Consider the following 18,713-nt stretch of genomic DNA (forward strand, 5'->3'; position numbering starts at 1 on the left):
CAAGTTCTCATTCACAACTGCAACCTGGCCAAGATAAAGCAAAGCAGTGCAACACAAACAACAACACAGAGTTACTCATGGAATAAACATACAGTCAATAATACAATAGAAAAAGTTTATATACAATGTGTGCAAATGAGGTAGGATAACGGAGGTAAGGCAATAAATAGGCCATAGTGGAAAAATAATGACAATATAGCAATTAAACATGAGTGATAGATGTGCAGAAGATGAGTGTACAAGTAGAGATACTGGGGTGCAAAGGAGCAAAATAAATCAAATAAAAACAGTATGGGGATGAGGTAGTTGGATGGGCTATTTACAGATGAGCTATGCATAGGTGCAGTGATCTATGAGCTGCTCTGACAGCTGGTGCTTAAAGCTAGTGAAGGAGATATGAGTCTCCAGCTTCAGTAATTTTTGCAATTCATTCCAGTCATTGGCAGCAGAGAACTGTTGGGAAAGGCGGCCAAACGAGGAATTGGCTTTTGGGGGTGACCAGTGAAATATACCTGCTGGAGCGCATACTACAGATGGGTGCTGCTATGGTGACCAGTGAGCTGAGATAAGGTGGGGCTTTACCTAGCAAAGACTTACAAATGACCTGGAGCCAGTGGGTTTGGCGACAAATATGAAGCGAGGGCCAGCCAACGAGAGCATACAGATCGCAATGGTGGGTGGTATGTGGGACTTTGGTGACAAAATGGATGGCACTGTAATAGACTGCATCCAATTTGCTGAGTAGAGTGTTGGAGGCTATTTTGTAAATGACATCACAGAAGTCAAGGATCGGTAGGATAGTCCGTTTTACGAGGGTATGTTTGGCAGCATGAGTGAAGGAGGCATTGTTGTGAAATAGGAAGCTAATTCTAGATTTAATTTTGGATTGGATATGCTTAATGTGAGTCTGGAAGGAGAGTTTACAGTCTCACCAGACACCTAGGTATTTGTAGTTGTTTAATTACAATAAATGTGTAATTTCTTTGTAAATGTGTGCTGTTTTTCACTGAAACCACAAGTACTGACTAGCTATTAAGTGTAAGCCCACTTACTACAATAAATAAAATTGTTACGTAGAATAGCAATGCAGTTTTTCAGAAAGAAGGCATACATTAAACTAAAGAGACTCAGATCTAGTGTATGAGAAGAAGCACCTGACTGTCTGGTGCTGCAGACCAGGTCCATGATTAGGTTGTCCACACTAACCGCTTCCTGAAGTTTTACACCTAATCAAATATTTTATTTTGTCAGTTTAACTTTTTATCATTAAAAAAATAAATAAATCATAAATAAAACACAACACCATATCTACCTAAAGAAAGGGAGTTCGATGTGGCACGGAACTTATAATACCGGGAAAAAAAATCACCCGGACCGTTTACATTGCAGTACTTTAGCGTTCTAAATGGGAGTGAGGTACTTTCACAGAGTTCACACGTTGTCAGTATCACAGTGTATGTGTGGGATTTAAAGTGATTTACAAAATATAGACGAGGAAATATGTCGGAGTTGACGAAGAAAACAGACGAGGATGTAATTGAGAAACCACTTCCCCCTAACTGGATTTTACAGCATCCAATGGTAAGTGTCATCAACAAACATGTCCGAGCTGACGTTAGTCATGAACAACAACAATAACCGACGCACCAAAACAACAATAACCGATGCACCAATGTAACTGATGCAGTACTAGCTAATGTTTTAAACGTTTACCCTCATGCTCATAGTACCAACATCTGATGAACCTAGATGTTGGAGACAGTGCTCAAGTCCACGCAGCTTTCTTGGTGTACCTGGATCTAGCTGAAGGTGAGTTAACCATGAATTGGATCGACAATCAACTCTGTTTTTGCATCATCACAAGCTAACTTCTTGACCTTTCAGGCGAGTGCTACCCAAGGGGGCTTTACATCCGGCCCCACTTTGGGGTTTTCAGCTGAAGGTATGGAGGACAGCTCAATGTGAACTACAATCCCGACGCTCTGTTTTAACGTTTCAAAACGCATGCAATACGGGTTTGGAAATATTTGTAACTTTCATACTACCAAGAAATTCACTTTCAAATACAAAAGATCCACTTAATGTACGGGGGGTTAGTAAAGTTACAGCCGGCTGTAAGTCAGCCTCCAGTCGAGGTATGACACATCCTCTCTCCTTGCGCTCACATTTCCATTGGACCATTCCATATTTCCAGCACGTGTTAAGCCTCGATCACATCTACCGCGTCATTGCGCAAAATAGTATGCAGCATCATCTGAATGTTTGACTCATAACTTCGATAAATCCAACATTTACATTTAAGTCATTTAGCAGACGCTCTTATCCAGAGCGACTTACAACCTACGCACCACACAGAACGCGCTGCAACTGCCATGCAATTTGGTACAATTTTATTGAACAAGGCAAATCAGTTAAGAACACATTCTTATTTACAATAACGGACTACCTAAAGACAAAGGGTCTCCTGTGGGGATGGGATAAAAAAATAAAGGTGTTGTGTGTGTGTGTATATACACTGCTCAAAAAAATAATGAACGCTAAAATAACACACCCTAGAGAATGAATGAAATATTCTTATTAAATACTTTTTTCTTTACATAGTTGAATGTGCTGACAACAAAATCACAAATTATCAATGTAAATCAAATTTATCAACCCATGGAGGTCTGGATTTGGAGTAGCACTCAAAATTAAAGTGGAAAACCACACTACAGGCTGATCCAACTTTGATGTAATGTCCTTAAAACAAGTCAAAATTTGGCTCAGTAGTACGTGCCTGTATGACCTCCCTACAACACCTGGGCATGCTCCTGATGAGGTGGCGGATGGTCTCCTGAGGGATCTCCTCCCAGACCTGGACTAAAGGATCCGCCAACTCCTGGACAGTCTGTGGTGCAACGTGGTGTTGGTGGATGGAGCGAGACATGATGTCCCAGATGTGCTCAATTGGATTCAGGTCTGGGGAACGGGCGGGTCAGTCCATAGCATCAATGCCTTCCTCTTGCAGGAACTGCTGACACACTCCAGCCACATGAGGTCTAGCATTGTCTTGCATTAGGAGGAACCCAGGGCCAACCGCACCAGCATATGGTCTCACAAGGGGTCTGAGGATCTGATCTCGGTACCTAATGGCAGTCAGGCTACCTCTGGCGAGCACATGGAGGGCTGTGCGGCCCCCCAAAGAAATGCCACCCCACACCATGACTGACCCACCGCCAAACCGGACATGCTGGAGGATGTTGCAGGCAGCAGAACGTTCTCCACGGCGTTTCCAGACTTTAACGTCTGTCACGTGCTCAGTGTGAACCTGCTTTCATCTGTGAAGAGCACAGGGTGCCAGTGGCGAATTTGCCAGTCTTGGTGTTCTTTGGCAAATGCCAAACGTCCTGCACGGTGTTGGGCTGTAAGCACAACCCCCACCTGTGGACGTTGGGCCCTCATACCACCCTCATGGAGTCTGTTTCTGATCGTTTGAGCAGACACATGCACATTTGTGGCCTGCTGGAGGTCATTTTGCTGGGCTCTGGCAGTGCTCCTCCTTGCACAAAGGCGGAGGTAGCGGTCCTGCTGCTGGGTTGTTGCCCTCCTACGGCCTCCTCCACGTCTCCTGATGTACTGGCCTGTCTCCTGGTAGCGCCTCCATGCTCTGGACACTACGCTGACAGACACAGCAAACCTTCTTGCCACAGCTCGCATTGATGTGCCATCCTGGATGAGCTGCACTACCTGAGCCACTTGTGTGTGTTGTAGACTCCGTCTCATGAAACCACTAGAGTGAAAGCACCGCCAGCATTCAAAAGTGACCAAAACATCAGCCAGGAAGCATAGGAACTGAGAAGTGGTCTGTGGTTATCACCTGCAGAACCACTCCTTTATTGGGGGTGTCTTGCTAATTGCCTATAATTTCCACCTGTTGTCTATTCCATTTGCACAACAGCATGTGAAATGTATTGTCAATCAGTGTTGCTTCCTAAGTGGACAGTTTGATTTCACAGAAGTGTGATTGACTTGGAGTTACATTGTGTTGTTTAAGTGTTCCCTTTTTTTTGAGAGATATATATATATTTATATATATATATATATATTATAGTTGAAGTCGGAAGTTTACATACGCTTTAGCCAAATACATTTAAACTCTGTTTTTTTTACATTTAATCTTAGTAAAAATTCCCTGTCTTAGGTCAGTTAGGATCACCACTTTATTTTAAGAACGTGAAATGTCAGAATAATAGTATAGAATGATTTATTTATTTCAGCTTTTATTTCTTTCATCATATTCCCAGTGGGTCAGAAGTTTACATGCACTCAATTAGTATTTGGCAGCATTGCCTTTAAATTCTTTAACTTGGGTCAAATGTTTCTCCTGACAGACCTGGTGTAACAGAGTCCGGTTTGTTGGCCTCCTTGCTCACACGCTTTTTCAGTTCTGCCCACAAATGTTCTATATAATTGAGGTCAGGGCTTTGTGATGGTCACTCCAATACCTTGACTTTGTTGTCCTTAAGCCATTTTGGCACAACTTTGGAAGTATGCTCGGGGTCATTGTCCAATTGGAAGACCCATTTGCGACCAAGCTTTAACTTCCTGACTGAAGTCTTGAGATGTTGCTTCGTGGCAGTTTTGGCGCAGTGGCTTCTTTCTTGCTGAGCGGCCTTTCAGGTTATGCCGATATAGGACTCGTGGATGTAGATACTTTTGTACCTGTTTCCTCCAGCATCTTCAAGATCCTTTGCTGTTCTTCTGGGATTGATTTGCACTTTTTGCACCTAAGTACGTTCATCTCCAGGAGACAGAACGCGTCTCCTTCCTGAGCGGTATGACGGCTGTGTGGTCCCGTGGTTTTTATACTTGCGTACTATTGTTTGTACAGGTGAACGTGGTACCTTCAGGTATTTGGAAATTGCTCTTGATTTTTACTTTTGATTTTCCCATGTCAAGCAGAGGCACTGAGTTTGAAGGTAGGCCTTGAAATACATCCACAGGTACACCTCCAGTTGACTCAAATGATGTCAATTAGCCTATCAGAAACTTCTAAAGCCATGACATTTTCTGGAATTTTCCAAGCTGTGTAAAGGCACAGTCAACCTAGTGTATGTAAACTTCTGACCCACTGGAATTGTGATACAGTGAGTTAGAAGTTAAATAATCTGTCTGTAAACAATTGTTGGAAAAATGACTTGTGTCATGCACAAAGTAGATGTCCTAACCGACTTGGCAAAACTATAGTTTAAAAAGAAATTTGTGGAGTGGTTGAAAAAATGTTTAAATGTTTAAATTTTGCATTTAAAAAAAAGAAAATTCTTAGTTCCAAAACCATATTGCGGGTGAGGTATATTTGTGTTTTGACAGAGCATTTGGGCAACGTCAGGACATTTCCCTCACAAGGCAAAAGGGGACATGCAAGGGCTAGTTTACATTTTATGTAGGTTTATCCAACTGATATCATCTGTAGCACTCAGTACTTTGCAATGAAAAACCTATTATTAGCCAGGTGTACCTAGTGTATAGCAAGTTACTTATCATGCTCCTGATTGTGCCCACATTAGCTAGCTAGCCAGCGAGTCATCTCTGTCCTTTCCATTACAGTGCGTCAGTGGAAGGAGGTGAGTGGAGTGGGGTGCTCTGAGCTGCGACTGGTGTTGCTGGAGGGAAGGGAGAAGGAAGGAGAGCCCACTCAGACGGTGCTCCCACTACCTGTACACAGAGGCCTGAGCCACAGAAGGTGAGATAAGACTGGGCCTCTTCATCGAATACCCACTATAAGACCTCCAAATGCAGGGAACATAAAGGAATGAGTTAAAGTACAGAAATAAGACTGATGCAATGTTACAGGGTTGCAGTCAATTCCATTTAAATTCTAGTCAGTTCAGGAAGTACCCAACTCTTCAATGAGGAACATTTGGAATGGGAATTTGTTGACTGTCATTGAAATGGAATTGACCCAATGTTAGATTACGCCACGAATCAACATTTTGCAACACTTGCGGAACACCAGCGGATAAAGAATGCAGCCGCCTCCAAAGTATGTAGGCGAACTGAAACTGGAGTGTGATGTGTATTTTCTTCAATGTAAGATCATTTCTTTATACATATCTATGATTTGGTCCATCTCTGACCTCTTCTCCTCCCTCTCCTAGTGTGCGGTCAGTGCTGGCCAGAGGCTCGCCCATGCTCCTGTGTGTGGTAGCATCTGACTCCAGCCTTGTCTACCAGAGGATGTGTGATGGCCTGCTGATCCCTGACCCCCCCGTGGGCATCCAGGACCAGGGCCGCCGGCAACACCGCAAAAGACGCCAGCAACATTGACCCGCAGCAGAACCACAGTGACCGTTAGTAGACCGCTATGGTCTGGTAATGAACTCTGCAGTGACCAGGAGAGAATCAGACTGAATGGCAGGCTGTTGTGGTCTCGTAATGATGAACCAAAGTGCCAGTGGTTTCCTTAAATTTGGCAGGGCGTGCCTCGCTTCATTGCTCCATTTCTGAACTGTTTTTGGGAACCTGGGCATAGCGACTTTCTTAAGGTTCAACAGCTAGCCTACATAAAGTATGACAGACCCTGGGAGACTGCATCAAGAGGCCATAACTGCCTTTAAAAGGTGCCACAGTCTCTGTGGGCCAGAGGGTTTGTGCTATAGCTTCTCGGACAATTGACAGACAATCAGACACTGGATTGCAGTTGGAAATAAAATTGCCAGAGGATACATAAGTTGTATTGAATTAAATCTCCATACAGTACATCCATGAAGCAATACATGCTTATGTAGCAGACTGCCGTATCCACAAACACCACTTGAACTCGTTCAGCTGGTTATAGTTACTGTAACACTGTTTTGTTTTGTGCCGACTCCATACCCATTTACTTTAAGTGCAGTTGTTATTTTTAAACTGCAGAGGGCATGACAACTACCATTGGATGCCTCAATGATATAGCTAGACCGTCATTTGACATTTACAGATAAAGACAACAGTAAACACAATGATGGGTGTGCCTGTGCATTACGAGCTATTAGTAACACCACAAGGACCATATGAGAAACCATTGTTTGACAAATTATATTACAGTGACCTGAAAACACATTATTTTACTAGAAAAACTATTAATTGAACATGAAAAACGAACAAGCAAAAATGAACATGACAACCAATGCAAAGAGCACTACATAATCTGACTATGCTCCTTATACAGTATGCTGTCTTTAGATTGAACACTGATGTGGTCTTATTAACAGGTAAGAACTGATACTGACAGCAGAGTGCTGTGTGTGTGTGTACAATTGGTGCCACAAAGCCTAATGAAGAGGTAGGCTCGACTACAAAACAACAATGACTAGAACACTTCAACCCTGAGCATTGACATTAAACAAGAATACCCTACGTAGTAAAGTAAGAAGACATGGGCCGACTATGAATCACAGTGCGTTCGGAAAGTATTCAGACCCCTTCACTTTTTCCACAATTTGTTGCATTACAGCCTTATTCTAAAAGGGATTAAATCGTTCCCCAATCTTGGTTTCATCAGACGAGAGAATCTTGTTTCATGGTCTGTGAGTCCTTTAGGGGCCTTTTGGTAAACTCCAAGCGGGCTGTCATGTGCCTTTTACTGAGGAGTAGCTTCTGTCTGGGTACGCTACCATAAAAGCCTGATTGGTGGAGTGCTGCAGAGATGATTGTCCTTCTGGAAGGTTCTCCCATCTCCACAGAGGAACTCTGGAGCTGTCAGTGACCATCGGTTTATTGGTTACCTCCTTGACCAAGGCCCTTCTCCCCAAATTGATCAGTTTTGCCGGGTGGCCAGCTCTAGGAAAAATGTTGTTTCTAAACTTCTTCCATTTAAGAGTGATTGAGGCCACTGTGTTCTTGGGGACTTTCAATGCTGCAGAAATGTTTTGGAATTTACCACAGGTGGACTCCAATCACGTTGCAGAAAAATCTCAAGGATGATAAATGGAAACAGGATGCACCTGAACTCAATTTCGAGTCTCATAGCAAAGGGTCTGAATACTTATGTAAATAAGGTATTTCTGCATTTTATTTTGAATACATTTGCAAAAATATTTAAATCAGTTTTTCGCTTTGTCATTATGGAGTATTGTGTATAGATTGATGAGCAACATGAATCAATTTTAGAATAAGACTAACGTCATAAAATGTGGACAAAGTGAAGGGGTCCGAATACTTTCCGAATGCACTTTGAGCATACTGTAGAAAATAAAATTCAAAAAGTATCCTGGAATGCAGGAAGTAAGTAACCCCGGTTTCCCCTCAAGGTGTGTGTTCATTGGGGTGACACGCTCAGAACATTGCAGATAGAAATACGCTACATAGAGAAACACTGATAAGAGAATCAATGATACAATACGATGATGGGAGAATCCCCAGCTCTATTACTTTAAGTTTCTATCTGCAATGCAGTGAATGTTTCAGCCACCTGGATTGCATTCATTAAGGCACACCATAGCCAAATGTTTTGCAACAGAAAACGTCAACTAGCGTTTCTTATTGGTAGTTCTTCCCTGTTTGTCGGTTTTCTTCCATTTGGTGCCTAATGAATACGACCCAGGAATAATTCCCAGATTCATTTTCCTCTGCCCTCCCAATTACCTCCATTGTTCATCATCCAATCAGATGAGGAATGACAAATGTTCCTTTTAAGTCATTACGAATAACCATGATGGACTAGTCTCAGTCAATCCATGGGTTCAAAATGACTGGACCTCCGTTGTCTTTTAATGGACCAGTCACAGAGCCGAGCGGCTGCTGTACTTATTGTCCATGGTTACCATGGCGACATACTTGGAGAGCCGCTCAGTATAATAGGACTAGTGCTGAAAGTAGTCCTGGCCGTGTCTTGTAACATTGCTCCTTTGGGGGTAAAACATTGTCGCATTGGACTCGTAGATCTGTTACGGGGAGCCAGGGTTGTAGGTATTGACACAGGGCCGGGCAAAGGTGCTTGGTTTGGGTCAATGTGTCTCCTCCATCCTCGAAATGGTCTAAAAGGAAGAGGGCCGTTGGGTAAGGGTTATGTGGTACAGGCCTGTCCATGCCATTGGACAAATCCTTCCTCTCAGGGGAGCAGATGGTGGACCTCAGTGCTATGTCATATCCTCTTCCTCTGAGCAGTAGTCCTGCCCCTGAAAAAGCAAAGCAGAAGATAGAGTGGAATGAAGTCCTCCCCAGACACTGATCTAACCACCCCCACACAGACACTGTTTAGTCATCTTGCCTACCCCTCTGAGGTCACTACTAAAATCCCAGATCTGTTTGGCCATCTTGCCGACCCCTATTAGGTCATTGCTAAAAATCAGTTTGGTCGTCTTGCCGACCCCTATGAGGTCATTGAACTCTCACCTTTTCTATCTTCTCATCCAGCATCCTGAAGAACTCCTGCTGGCTCTCTGAAGAATGAATCCTGTGGAGAAAGGAACAAGACAGTTCCAATTCAACACGGTTAGTTCAGGGATAGAAAGGGAGAGGGAAAACCCTGCATTGTGAGTGACCGAATGACAACAAAAATAGTTGGTTGAGCTCACTGTGTCTTCCCATTGCCATTTGATCCTGTGTCGTCTGTTTGTTGGACCGTGGTGAGCAGGGCAGTATTCTCCTGAAACACACACAGGGCTATCACTGATACTGCTCCTTAAATATTTGTTACTTTTATTTATTCATTTTTTCTTTAAACTGCATTATTGGTTTAGGGCTTGTAAGTAAGGATTTGACTAAGGTCAAATACCTGTTGTATTCGGAGCATGTGAAAAATGTGATTTGATTTTAATAGATGTGTTCTGGCCAATATATTAAGTATCCCCATTTTGTAATGGAACTCATCTCCTTAGAACTTTATATTTTTTAGCAATGACCTCATAGGGGTCGGCAAGATGACCAGCATTTTTCTACAGCTGGCCATGCTTTCCACTTGGCTATCCTTACCCCGGCCAACAGCTCTGCACCCCCCACTTCTTCACCCAAATCCAGATAGCTGATGTTCTGAAAGAGCTGCAAAATCTGGACCCCTACAAATCAGCTGGGCTAGACAATCTGGACCCTCCATTTCTTTCTAAAATGATCCACCGCAATTGTTGAAAACCTTATTACTAGCCTGTTAAACCTCTCTTTCGTATCGTTTGAGATCCCTAAAGATTGGAAAGCTGCCGTGGTCATCCCCCTCTTCAAAGGGGGAGACACTCTAGACCTAAACTGTTAGACCTATATCTATCCTACGTTGCCTTTTATAAAGTCTTCGAAAGCCAAGTTAACAAACAGATTACCGACCATTTCGAATCCCATCGTACCTTCTCCACTATGCAATCTGGTTTCCGAGCTGGTCATGGGTGCACCTCAGCCACGTCCTAAACGATATAACCGCCATCGATAAAAGACACTACTGTGCAGCCGTCTTCATTGACCTGGAGAAGTCTTTTCGACTCTGTCAATCACCACATTCTTATCGGCAGACTCAACAGCCTTGGTTTCTCAAATGACTGCCTCGCCTGGTTCACCAACTACTTCTCAGGTAGAGTTCAATGTGTCAAATCGGAGGGCCTGTTGTCCGGACCTCTGGCAGTCTATATGGGGGTGCCACAGGGTTAAATTCTCGGGCAGACTCTTCTTTTGTATATATATCAATGATGTCGCTTTTGCTGCTGGTGATTTTCTGATCCACCTCTACGCAGACGACACTATTCTGTATACTTCTGGCCCTTCTTTGGACACTGTGTTAACAACCCTCCAGATGAGCTTCAATGCCATACAACTCTCCTTCTGTGGCCTCCAACTGCTCTTAAATGCGAGAAACTAAATGCATGCTCTTCAGCCGATCGCTGCCCGCACCTGCCCGCCCGTCCAGCATCACTACTCTGGACGGTTCTGACTTAGAATATGTGGACAACTACCTAGGTGTCTGGTTAGACTGTAAACTCTCCTTCCAGACTCACATTAAGCATCTCCAATCCAAAAATTAAATCTAGAGTCAGCTTCCTATTTCGCAACAAAGCATCCTTCACTTATGCTGCCAAACATACCCTCGTAAAACTGACTATCCTACCGATCCCCGACTTCGGCAATGTCATTTACAAAATAGCCTCCAACACTCTAGTCAGCAAATTGGATGTTGTCTATCACAATGCCATCCATTTTGTCACCAAAGCCCCATATACTACCCAACACTGTGACATGTATGCTCTCGTTGGCTGGCCCTCGCTTCATATTTGTCGCCAAACCCACTGGCTCCAGGTCATCTATAAGTCTTTGCTAGGTAAAGCAGCAGCACCCACCCTTAGCACACACTCCAGCAGGTATATTTCACTGGTCACCCCCAAAGCCAATTCCTCCTTCGGCCGCCTTTCCTTCCAGTTCTCTGCTGCCAATGACTGGAACGAACTGCAAAAATCACTGAAGCTGGAGACTCCGATCTCCTTCACTAGCTTTAAGCACCAGCTGTCAGAGCAGCTCACAGATAACTGCACCTGTACATAGCTCATCTGTAAATAGCTCATGCAACTACCTCATCCCCATACTGTTATTTTATTTATTTTGCTCCTTTGCACCCCAGTATCTCTACTTGCATACTCATCTTCTGCACATCTATCACTCATGTTTAATTGCAATATTGTAATTATTTCGCCACTACGGCCTATTTATTGCCTTACCTCCGTTATCCTACCTCATTTGCACACATTGTATATAAACTTTTTCTATTGTATTATTGACTGTATGTTTGTTTATTCCGAGTAACTCTGTGTTGTTGTTTGTGTCGCACTGCTTTGCTTAACCTTGGCCAGGTCGCAGGTGTAAATGAGAACTTGTTCTCAATTAGCCTACCTGGTTAAATAAAGGTGATTTTTTTTTTTTTACTTACACTAAGTTGCCTGTGCCTTTTAAGCTACTTGGAAAATTCCAGAAAATCATGTCATGGCTTTTGAAGCTTCTGATAGGCTAATTGACATTGAGTCAATTGGAGATGTACCTGTGGATGTATTTCAAGGCCTACTTTCAAACTCAATGCCTCTGCTTGATATCATTGGAAAATCAAAATAAATCAGCCAAGACATCAAAAAAATGTTTTGTGGACCTCCACAAGTCTGGTTCATCCTTGGGAGCAATTTCCAAACGCCTGAAGGTACCACGTTCATCTGTACAAACAATATTACGCAAGTATAAACACCATGGGACCACGCAGCCGTCATACTGCTCAGGAAGGAGACGCGTTCTGTCTCCTAGAGATGAACGTACTTTGGTGCAAAAAGTGCAAATCAATCCCAGAACAACAGCAAAGGACCTTGTGAAGATGCTGGAGGAAACAGGTACAAAAGTATCTATAGCCACAGTAAAACGAGTCCTATATCGACATAACCTGAAAGGCCGCTCAGCAAGGAAGAAGCCACTGCTCCAAAACCTCCATAAAAAAGCCAGACTACGGTTTGCAACTGCACATGGGGACAAAGATTGTACTTTTTCGAGAAATGTCCTCTGGTCTGATGAAACAAAAATAGAACTCTTTGGCCATAATGACCATTTTTATGTTTGGAGGAAAAAGGGGGAAGCTTGCAAGCCGAAGAACACCATCCAACCATGAAGCACGGGGGTGGCAGCATCATGTTGTGGGGGTGCTTTGCTGCAGGAGGGACTGGTGCACCTCACAAAATAGATAGCATCACGAGGGAGGAAAATTCTGTGAATATATTGAAGCAACATTTCAAGACATCAGTCAGGAAGTTAAAGCTTGGTCGCAAATGGGTCTTCCAAATGGACATTGAGCCCAAGCATACTTCAAAAGTTGTGGCAAAATGGCTTAAAGACAAAGTCTAAGTGTTGCAGTGGCCATCACAAAGCCCTGACCTCAATCCTATAGAAAATTTGTGGGCAGAACTGAAAAAGTGCGTGCGAGCAAGGAGGCCTACAAACCTGACTCAGTTACACCAGCTCTGTCAGGAGGAATGGGCCACAATTTACCCAAGTTATTGTGGGAAGCTTGTGGAAGGCTACCCAAAACGTTTGACCCAAGTTAAACAATTTAAAGGCAATGCTACCAAATACTAATTGAGTGTATGTAAACTTCTGACCTACTGGGAATGTGATGAAAGAAATAAAACCTGTAATGAATCACTCTACTATTATTCTGACATTTCACATTCTTAAAATAAAGTGGGGATCCTAACTGACCTAAGACAGGGAATTATTACTTGGATTAAATGTCAGGGATTGTGAAAAACTGAGGTTAAATGTATTTGGCTAAGATGTATGTAAACTTCTGACTTCAACTGTATATTTCACTGGTCATCCACAAATCCAACTCCTCCTTTGGCTGCCTTTCCTTCCAGTTCTTTGCTGCCAATGACTGAAACAAATTACAAAAATCACTGAAGCTGGAGACTTCTATCTCCCTCACTAACTTTAAGCATCAGCTGTCAGAGCAGATTACTGATCATTGCACCTGTACACAGCCCATCTCTAAATAGCCCACCCAACTACCTCGTCCCCATATTTTTTATTTTTTTTTGCTCCTTTGCACCCCATTATCTCTACTTGCACATCATCTTCTGCAGATCTATCACTCCAGTGTTAATGCTAAATTGTAGTTATTTCACCACTATGGCCTATTTATTGCCTTAACGCCCTAATCTTACTACATTTGAACACACTGAATATAGATTTTTCTATTGTGTTATTGACTGTACGTTTGTTTATCCCATGTGTAACTCTGTTTGTGTCGCAGTGCTTTGCTTTATCTTGGCCAGAACTTGTTCTCAACTGGCCTACCTGGTTAAATAAATATAAAATAGGATATTCTTTGTTAAACGATTTGAAAAAGTGTGTGTCAAACTGTATGATGAATGAGTAACTTAACATCAGTCTTTCTCACCGTGCTGTCCTGGTCGCAGTTGTTTAGTCTGTCCTCTTCTCTATTTATATACTTCACACTTGCCACACCTTTCTTGTACTCATCTGTAAGAAAGAGCGGGCGTATGAGGGATTTGGGTTTAAAAAAAACATTTTTTTTTTTTGCCATTAACACTACCAGCAACATCAACTTATTTTTGCTTGTGACAATACATTTTTATTTGATATCTGCATGCTTCAGATTAGAGGATGACTGATTAGAGCATATATCCATGACAGTCCCCATAAATTATATTGATCAGGAATCGACTGTTCATCCAGATAAGAGGAGAGGAGGAGCTGTGGTAATCAGCAGAACGATCAGTGGCATCCAGTTCAATACTTGACAAAAAAATAATGACATGCTCAAATTAACTGTTCAAAGAAGGTCCTCTTTTCACAATGGTTGGAAAGCAGGACAGCTCCTGCCCCCCCCTCTCTCTTTACACACACACACACACACACACACACACACACACACACACACACACACACACACACACACACACACACACACACACACACACACACACACACACACACACACACACACACACAGCATAGAGATTAGAGGAAAGGGAAACAGATGCATGATGCATAACAGCCAATGACCTAATAAAGAGAATGACCTGACAACAGACATGCAGCCATAAACAAGCCTCATCAGAACATAATGTCATAACAGTAGTACAAGGTCTTCTTGTTCCTCATTTTACAGGTCAATAGGAACAAGATAAAACGATTGGTATTAATGGAAAATATGGGACCCATATTAGGAACCAAGGATTGGAACCAAAATTATTTTTCTGAACAGAACCACAAAAAAATGTGGGCCTTTCCACTGTTCCAAACTGCAAAATAAAGTTCTGAACCGGTTCAAACCCCCAAAAAGTGCAGGTTTATATGGTTCCTTTCTGTTCCTTTTTTAACCTGTGAAATCAAGTTAAAAAAAAATTTTTAGCTCATTAAGTTGCTGCTACTCAGTTTATCTTATATCCTGATGCCTAGTCACCTTACCCCTATACATATCTACCTCTCCAGTATCCCTGCACATTCTAAATGTGGTATTGGGAACCGACCCTGTATATAATATGCTTATTTACTTATTGTGTTCTTCATATTTCTTTTTATATTTCATTCCCCCCTAGCATTACATTGTTATTGATTATTGCAGTGTTGGGTTTTGAGTTTGCAAGAAAGGCATTTCACTGTACTTGTGAATGTGACATTAAAACTTTTAACTAAATTACTTCACCAATCGGTGCGAATTGAGCAGGCAAGCTAGTTGTTTACATGCGTGATGGACAGTGTAGCCTTATGGCGCAAGATGCGACTTAAATTTTGCGGGTGAGGAGAGAGCGAGAGAGGGTTGAGCATCTTGTTATAGCATGCATTATCTGAATTAGGTTCGTAGAATTATACCTAGGAGGACCGGCTTCTATGGAGGAACTTTGAATGTCCTTTGAGCTCGCTAGCTAAATACGTTTTACCTTTTTATAGTTAATAAATCCAGCGTGAAACGTGATAACTAGGCCTATAGTATCCTTAAATAGCATTGAAAAGGTTAATCCATTCTTCTCCAGCTAATAAATAATATATTTACCTGTCTTCTGAATCACGTTTGTAACGTCAGTGCAGTAGCCTATGTTAACATCAGTACAGTAGCCTATGCTAACGTCAGTGCAGTAGCCTATGCTAACGTCAGTGCAGTAGCCTATGCTAACGTCAGTGCAGTAGCCTATGCTAACGTCAGTACAGTAGCCTATGCTAACGTCAGTGCAGTAGCCTATGCTAACGTCAGTGCAGTAGCGTATGGTAATGTCAGTACAGTAGCCTATGGTAACATCAGTACAGTAGCCTATGGTAATGTCAGTATGGTAATGTCAGTACAGTAGCCTATGGTAACGTCAGTACAGTAGCCTATGGTAATGTCAGTACAGTAGCCTATGCTTCAGAGGGGGGATGGGCAGGTAGCCTAAACATGCACACACACTGGCAAAGATTTGCCTCTGGCAGGCAGGGAGGCAGACATGGAATACATTTCCAAGTGACAGAGTAAGGGCTTTGTAACCGGTTCCCATGCTTTTAAAATAACCAGAACAGTATGGATCACTTTCGTTCCCGGTTCCGTTCCTTGAAAATTTTACTTATTTTGCGGGTTTCTGTTCTGTTCCCAGAACCGGTTCCAACCCCTGTAAGGAACTCCTCCTGGTTTGAATAATTTACTGAAACTGCTGTTTCATTGTAACGACCAAAGTTAACCCTATTGGGACTGTGTGGGTGGCGTTTTTTCATTTGACCCACTAATGGTTAGGTTATGATTGGAGGAGAGGAATCTGATCCTAGATCTGTACCAAGGGGAAACCACCTCGGAGTGGTAAAGCACGTTGGCACAGTGTGCTGTCTGTAAATCAGGGTTGTATTCAGTGAGGCGAAATGTTCCTAACATTGCAGAGAGAATTGTAACAAACGAAACCAACATACTATTCCATATTCTACTGAGACACACGCATTTTTGTTTTACAGCACGTTCCGATATGAATGGATGGTCTGAGTCTCCTAAACGCAACCCAGGTGAATGTGTTTCCAGCACTGACCAGAAAGAACATCCCCATTGCTGTAGGCTTTACTGCGGCCCTCCTCACCACTGGGCACGGCCAACACCTGCTTGGCCGAGGTGCAGCCCATCTCCTCACCCACACACATCACAGGCTGACCTAGAGGAAGGGAGGGAGGTAAAAGGAGACAAAGATATGAATAATTCATAAATAATTTATTGGACTTACATAGCACTTTTCTAGACACCCAAAGTGCTTTACCTACTGTAGCAAGGAGGAAGCTCACCTCATCCACCACTAATGTGTAGCACCAACTTGGGTGATGGACGGCAACCAATTTGCGCCAGGACGCTCATCAAACATCAGCTATCAGTTGGAGAGGTGAGGAGTGATAAATGCCCTTTAGAAACGAGGTGGATGATTATGTGGCCATGATCGAAATATGGACAGGTTGCGAATTTAGCCAGGACACCGTGGTTAACACCCCTACTCTTACAATAAGTACCATAGGATTCTTTGTGTCCACAGAGAGACAAGACACCTGTTTAACATCTCATCCAAAATGGAAGTCAATGAACTAAGTTGACCAGACCCAGCTGCTATCGCATTGGTGTCTATGGGAGAGCCACCCCATTAAGTAGACAAGAACTTAAAAAAATAAAACTAAAACTATGATAAACACCTGAGTTGAACTATCTTAATTTATCCACCATCTTTGACAGCACCCTCTGCAGGGCTATGTCCCCATCACTGCCCTGGGGCATTGGGATTTGATCTTAAGACCAGAGGGAAGACTTTCTAACACCACTTCAGCAACATCTGGTCTCCCATCCAGGGACTGACCAGGACCGACCCTGCTTAGCTTCAGAGGCAAACAATGAGGTGTAATGGGTTCGCACTAAAAAAAAATGTCTCAAAAAGATTACTTCATTATTATTATTTTTTTACTGTGTCAGGGATAGCGTACGCAGACGTTTCGGCTTTACAGCCTTCTTCAGTGTGTAGGACAGAGGCAAGCCAGAAGTGGGATGCAGACCAGGGTGGTATGCTGATGGAAGGGGAGGAGTGGGGTGAAGGATATACATTCCAGATAGAAGTGGCCCATAACCACAGATCTGAACTTAACCATCAGGAGGATGGGAAATATCTGACCTTGTGTCAGTGACTAGTCAATTAACTTGCCTATTAGGAGGCCACCCAAATGAACATTCCACCATGATTAAGTAATCAGAAATATCCAATAATATCCCACTGGCCATTTTTTTTAATTGTCCAATCACAACACACGGTTTAGCGATGCGCAGTCGTGAGCTCCAATCACAACACATGGTGTGCCAGCTGCACCTCACACCATGGGCCATTCAAAGGCGTTCGCGATGCCAATGGTGCCAATGCGCGGGGTAATCTCCTGCGAGACGGATTGGGCCACCAGCAAATGGAGGGACGTGACAATTAGGAATATGCGTTCGTGACCCAATCAAGTTACCAGCGATGTTTTGTACGAATGGTAGACGAGAGTATATACATAATGGCTGGTTGTGTGTGCTATTGAGGCATGTTTGTTGATGGTCAAGAGCACGGATACATTTTTTTATAACATGAGCCCTCAAATGGAGACGTATTGTTAGTAGTGCAAACATGCAATAGGCTATATTAGGAAAGCTATATGGTCATGTATGCCATCATCAGGCTATTTCAATGCATCGAGGATGCTATCAATTGAGCTTTATTACAGGCAGGATATAGCAACTATTATTATTTATTTCATAAGCAAGAGCTGGAAAAACGGGACCAAAATTTAATTGAATTTAAATGAAAAACTGAAGAAAGCTGAATATCAGCTTTTGAGTATAATAACAAAAGAAAATCCAATAAGAACACGGTTCCATTGCACAACGATTCCCTATACAAAGAGCCAGCAAACCTTAACACAAACAAAACGACTGGACAAGACAAAATACAAATATCCAATGTTATCGCAAGGACAAACATTAAAACATTTACCATTTTTTACAGGATCTGTTCATGGTTCTGCCTGTATTGGTTCTTAGGCGTTCGACCAGCTTCAAAGGACAGGCGCCGGCATCAGGGACATCTGCATCTCTCAATACACCATCAGACATAAGCAATCGAGGTGCTATCCGTCTGGCTCACTGTCTGGTCCTGTCTGGATAATCGAACTTTATGAGACAAAAAAAAATATAAACAAAATTACATTACAAAATATTGTCGTTTATTTTGCAACAAATTCCGTTGCGTTTGTTATTGTATAAA

At 42.7% G+C, this 18,713-nt stretch overlaps 2 protein-coding genes across 2 annotated transcripts; one reads left to right on the forward strand and one right to left on the reverse strand.

The window, feature by feature from the left end:
- Positions 1–1,383: 1,383 nt before the first annotated feature.
- On the forward strand, positions 1,384–11,704 carry tsen15 (TSEN15 tRNA splicing endonuclease subunit). The gene is made up of 4 exons (XM_064992262.1): positions 1,384–1,581; positions 1,728–1,809; positions 5,587–5,722; positions 6,138–11,704. The coding sequence occupies exons 1-4, from the start codon at positions 1,501–1,503 to the stop codon at positions 6,304–6,306; spliced, it is 468 nt and encodes a 155-aa protein (XP_064848334.1). The 5' UTR covers positions 1,384–1,500; the 3' UTR covers positions 6,307–11,704.
- On the reverse strand, positions 7,038–18,665 carry LOC135558456 (uncharacterized protein C1orf21 homolog). Its single transcript, XM_064992263.1, has 6 exons — positions 18,444–18,665; positions 16,479–16,598; positions 13,865–13,947; positions 9,537–9,607; positions 9,355–9,415; positions 7,038–9,137 (listed from the first exon to the last, which is right to left on the reverse strand). Exons 2-6 carry the CDS (start codon positions 16,585–16,587, stop codon positions 9,099–9,101), a joined length of 363 nt encoding a protein of 120 aa, XP_064848335.1. The 5' UTR covers positions 16,588–16,598; positions 18,444–18,665; the 3' UTR covers positions 7,038–9,098.
- Between the last annotated feature and the right edge of the window lie 48 nt (positions 18,666–18,713).

The sequence above is a fragment of the Oncorhynchus masou genome, chromosome 17 (genome assembly GCF_036934945.1).
Source record: "Oncorhynchus masou masou isolate Uvic2021 chromosome 17, UVic_Omas_1.1, whole genome shotgun sequence".
Classification (NCBI taxonomy): domain Eukaryota; kingdom Metazoa; phylum Chordata; class Actinopteri; order Salmoniformes; family Salmonidae; genus Oncorhynchus; species Oncorhynchus masou.

Coding starts and splice junctions, on each gene's coding strand:
- LOC135558456 (XM_064992263.1), bottom strand. CDS start 16,587: ATGTGTGTGGGTGAGGAGATGGGCTGCACCTCGGCCAAGCAGGTGTTG. Junction 9,608..13,864: donor ACTGCGACCAGGACAGCACG/GTGAGAAAGACT, acceptor TGTGTGTTTCAG/GAGAATACTGCCCTGCTCAC. Junction 9,416..9,536: donor AATGGCAATGGGAAGACACA/GTGAGCTCAACC, acceptor CTTTCTCCACAG/GATTCATTCTTCAGAGAGCC.
- tsen15 (XM_064992262.1), top strand. CDS start 1,501: ATGTCGGAGTTGACGAAGAAAACAGACGAGGATGTAATTGAGAAACCA. Junction 1,582..1,727: donor GGATTTTACAGCATCCAATG/GTAAGTGTCATC, acceptor TCATGCTCATAG/TACCAACATCTGATGAACCT. Junction 1,810..5,586: donor GTACCTGGATCTAGCTGAAG/GTGAGTTAACCA, acceptor TTTCCATTACAG/TGCGTCAGTGGAAGGAGGTG.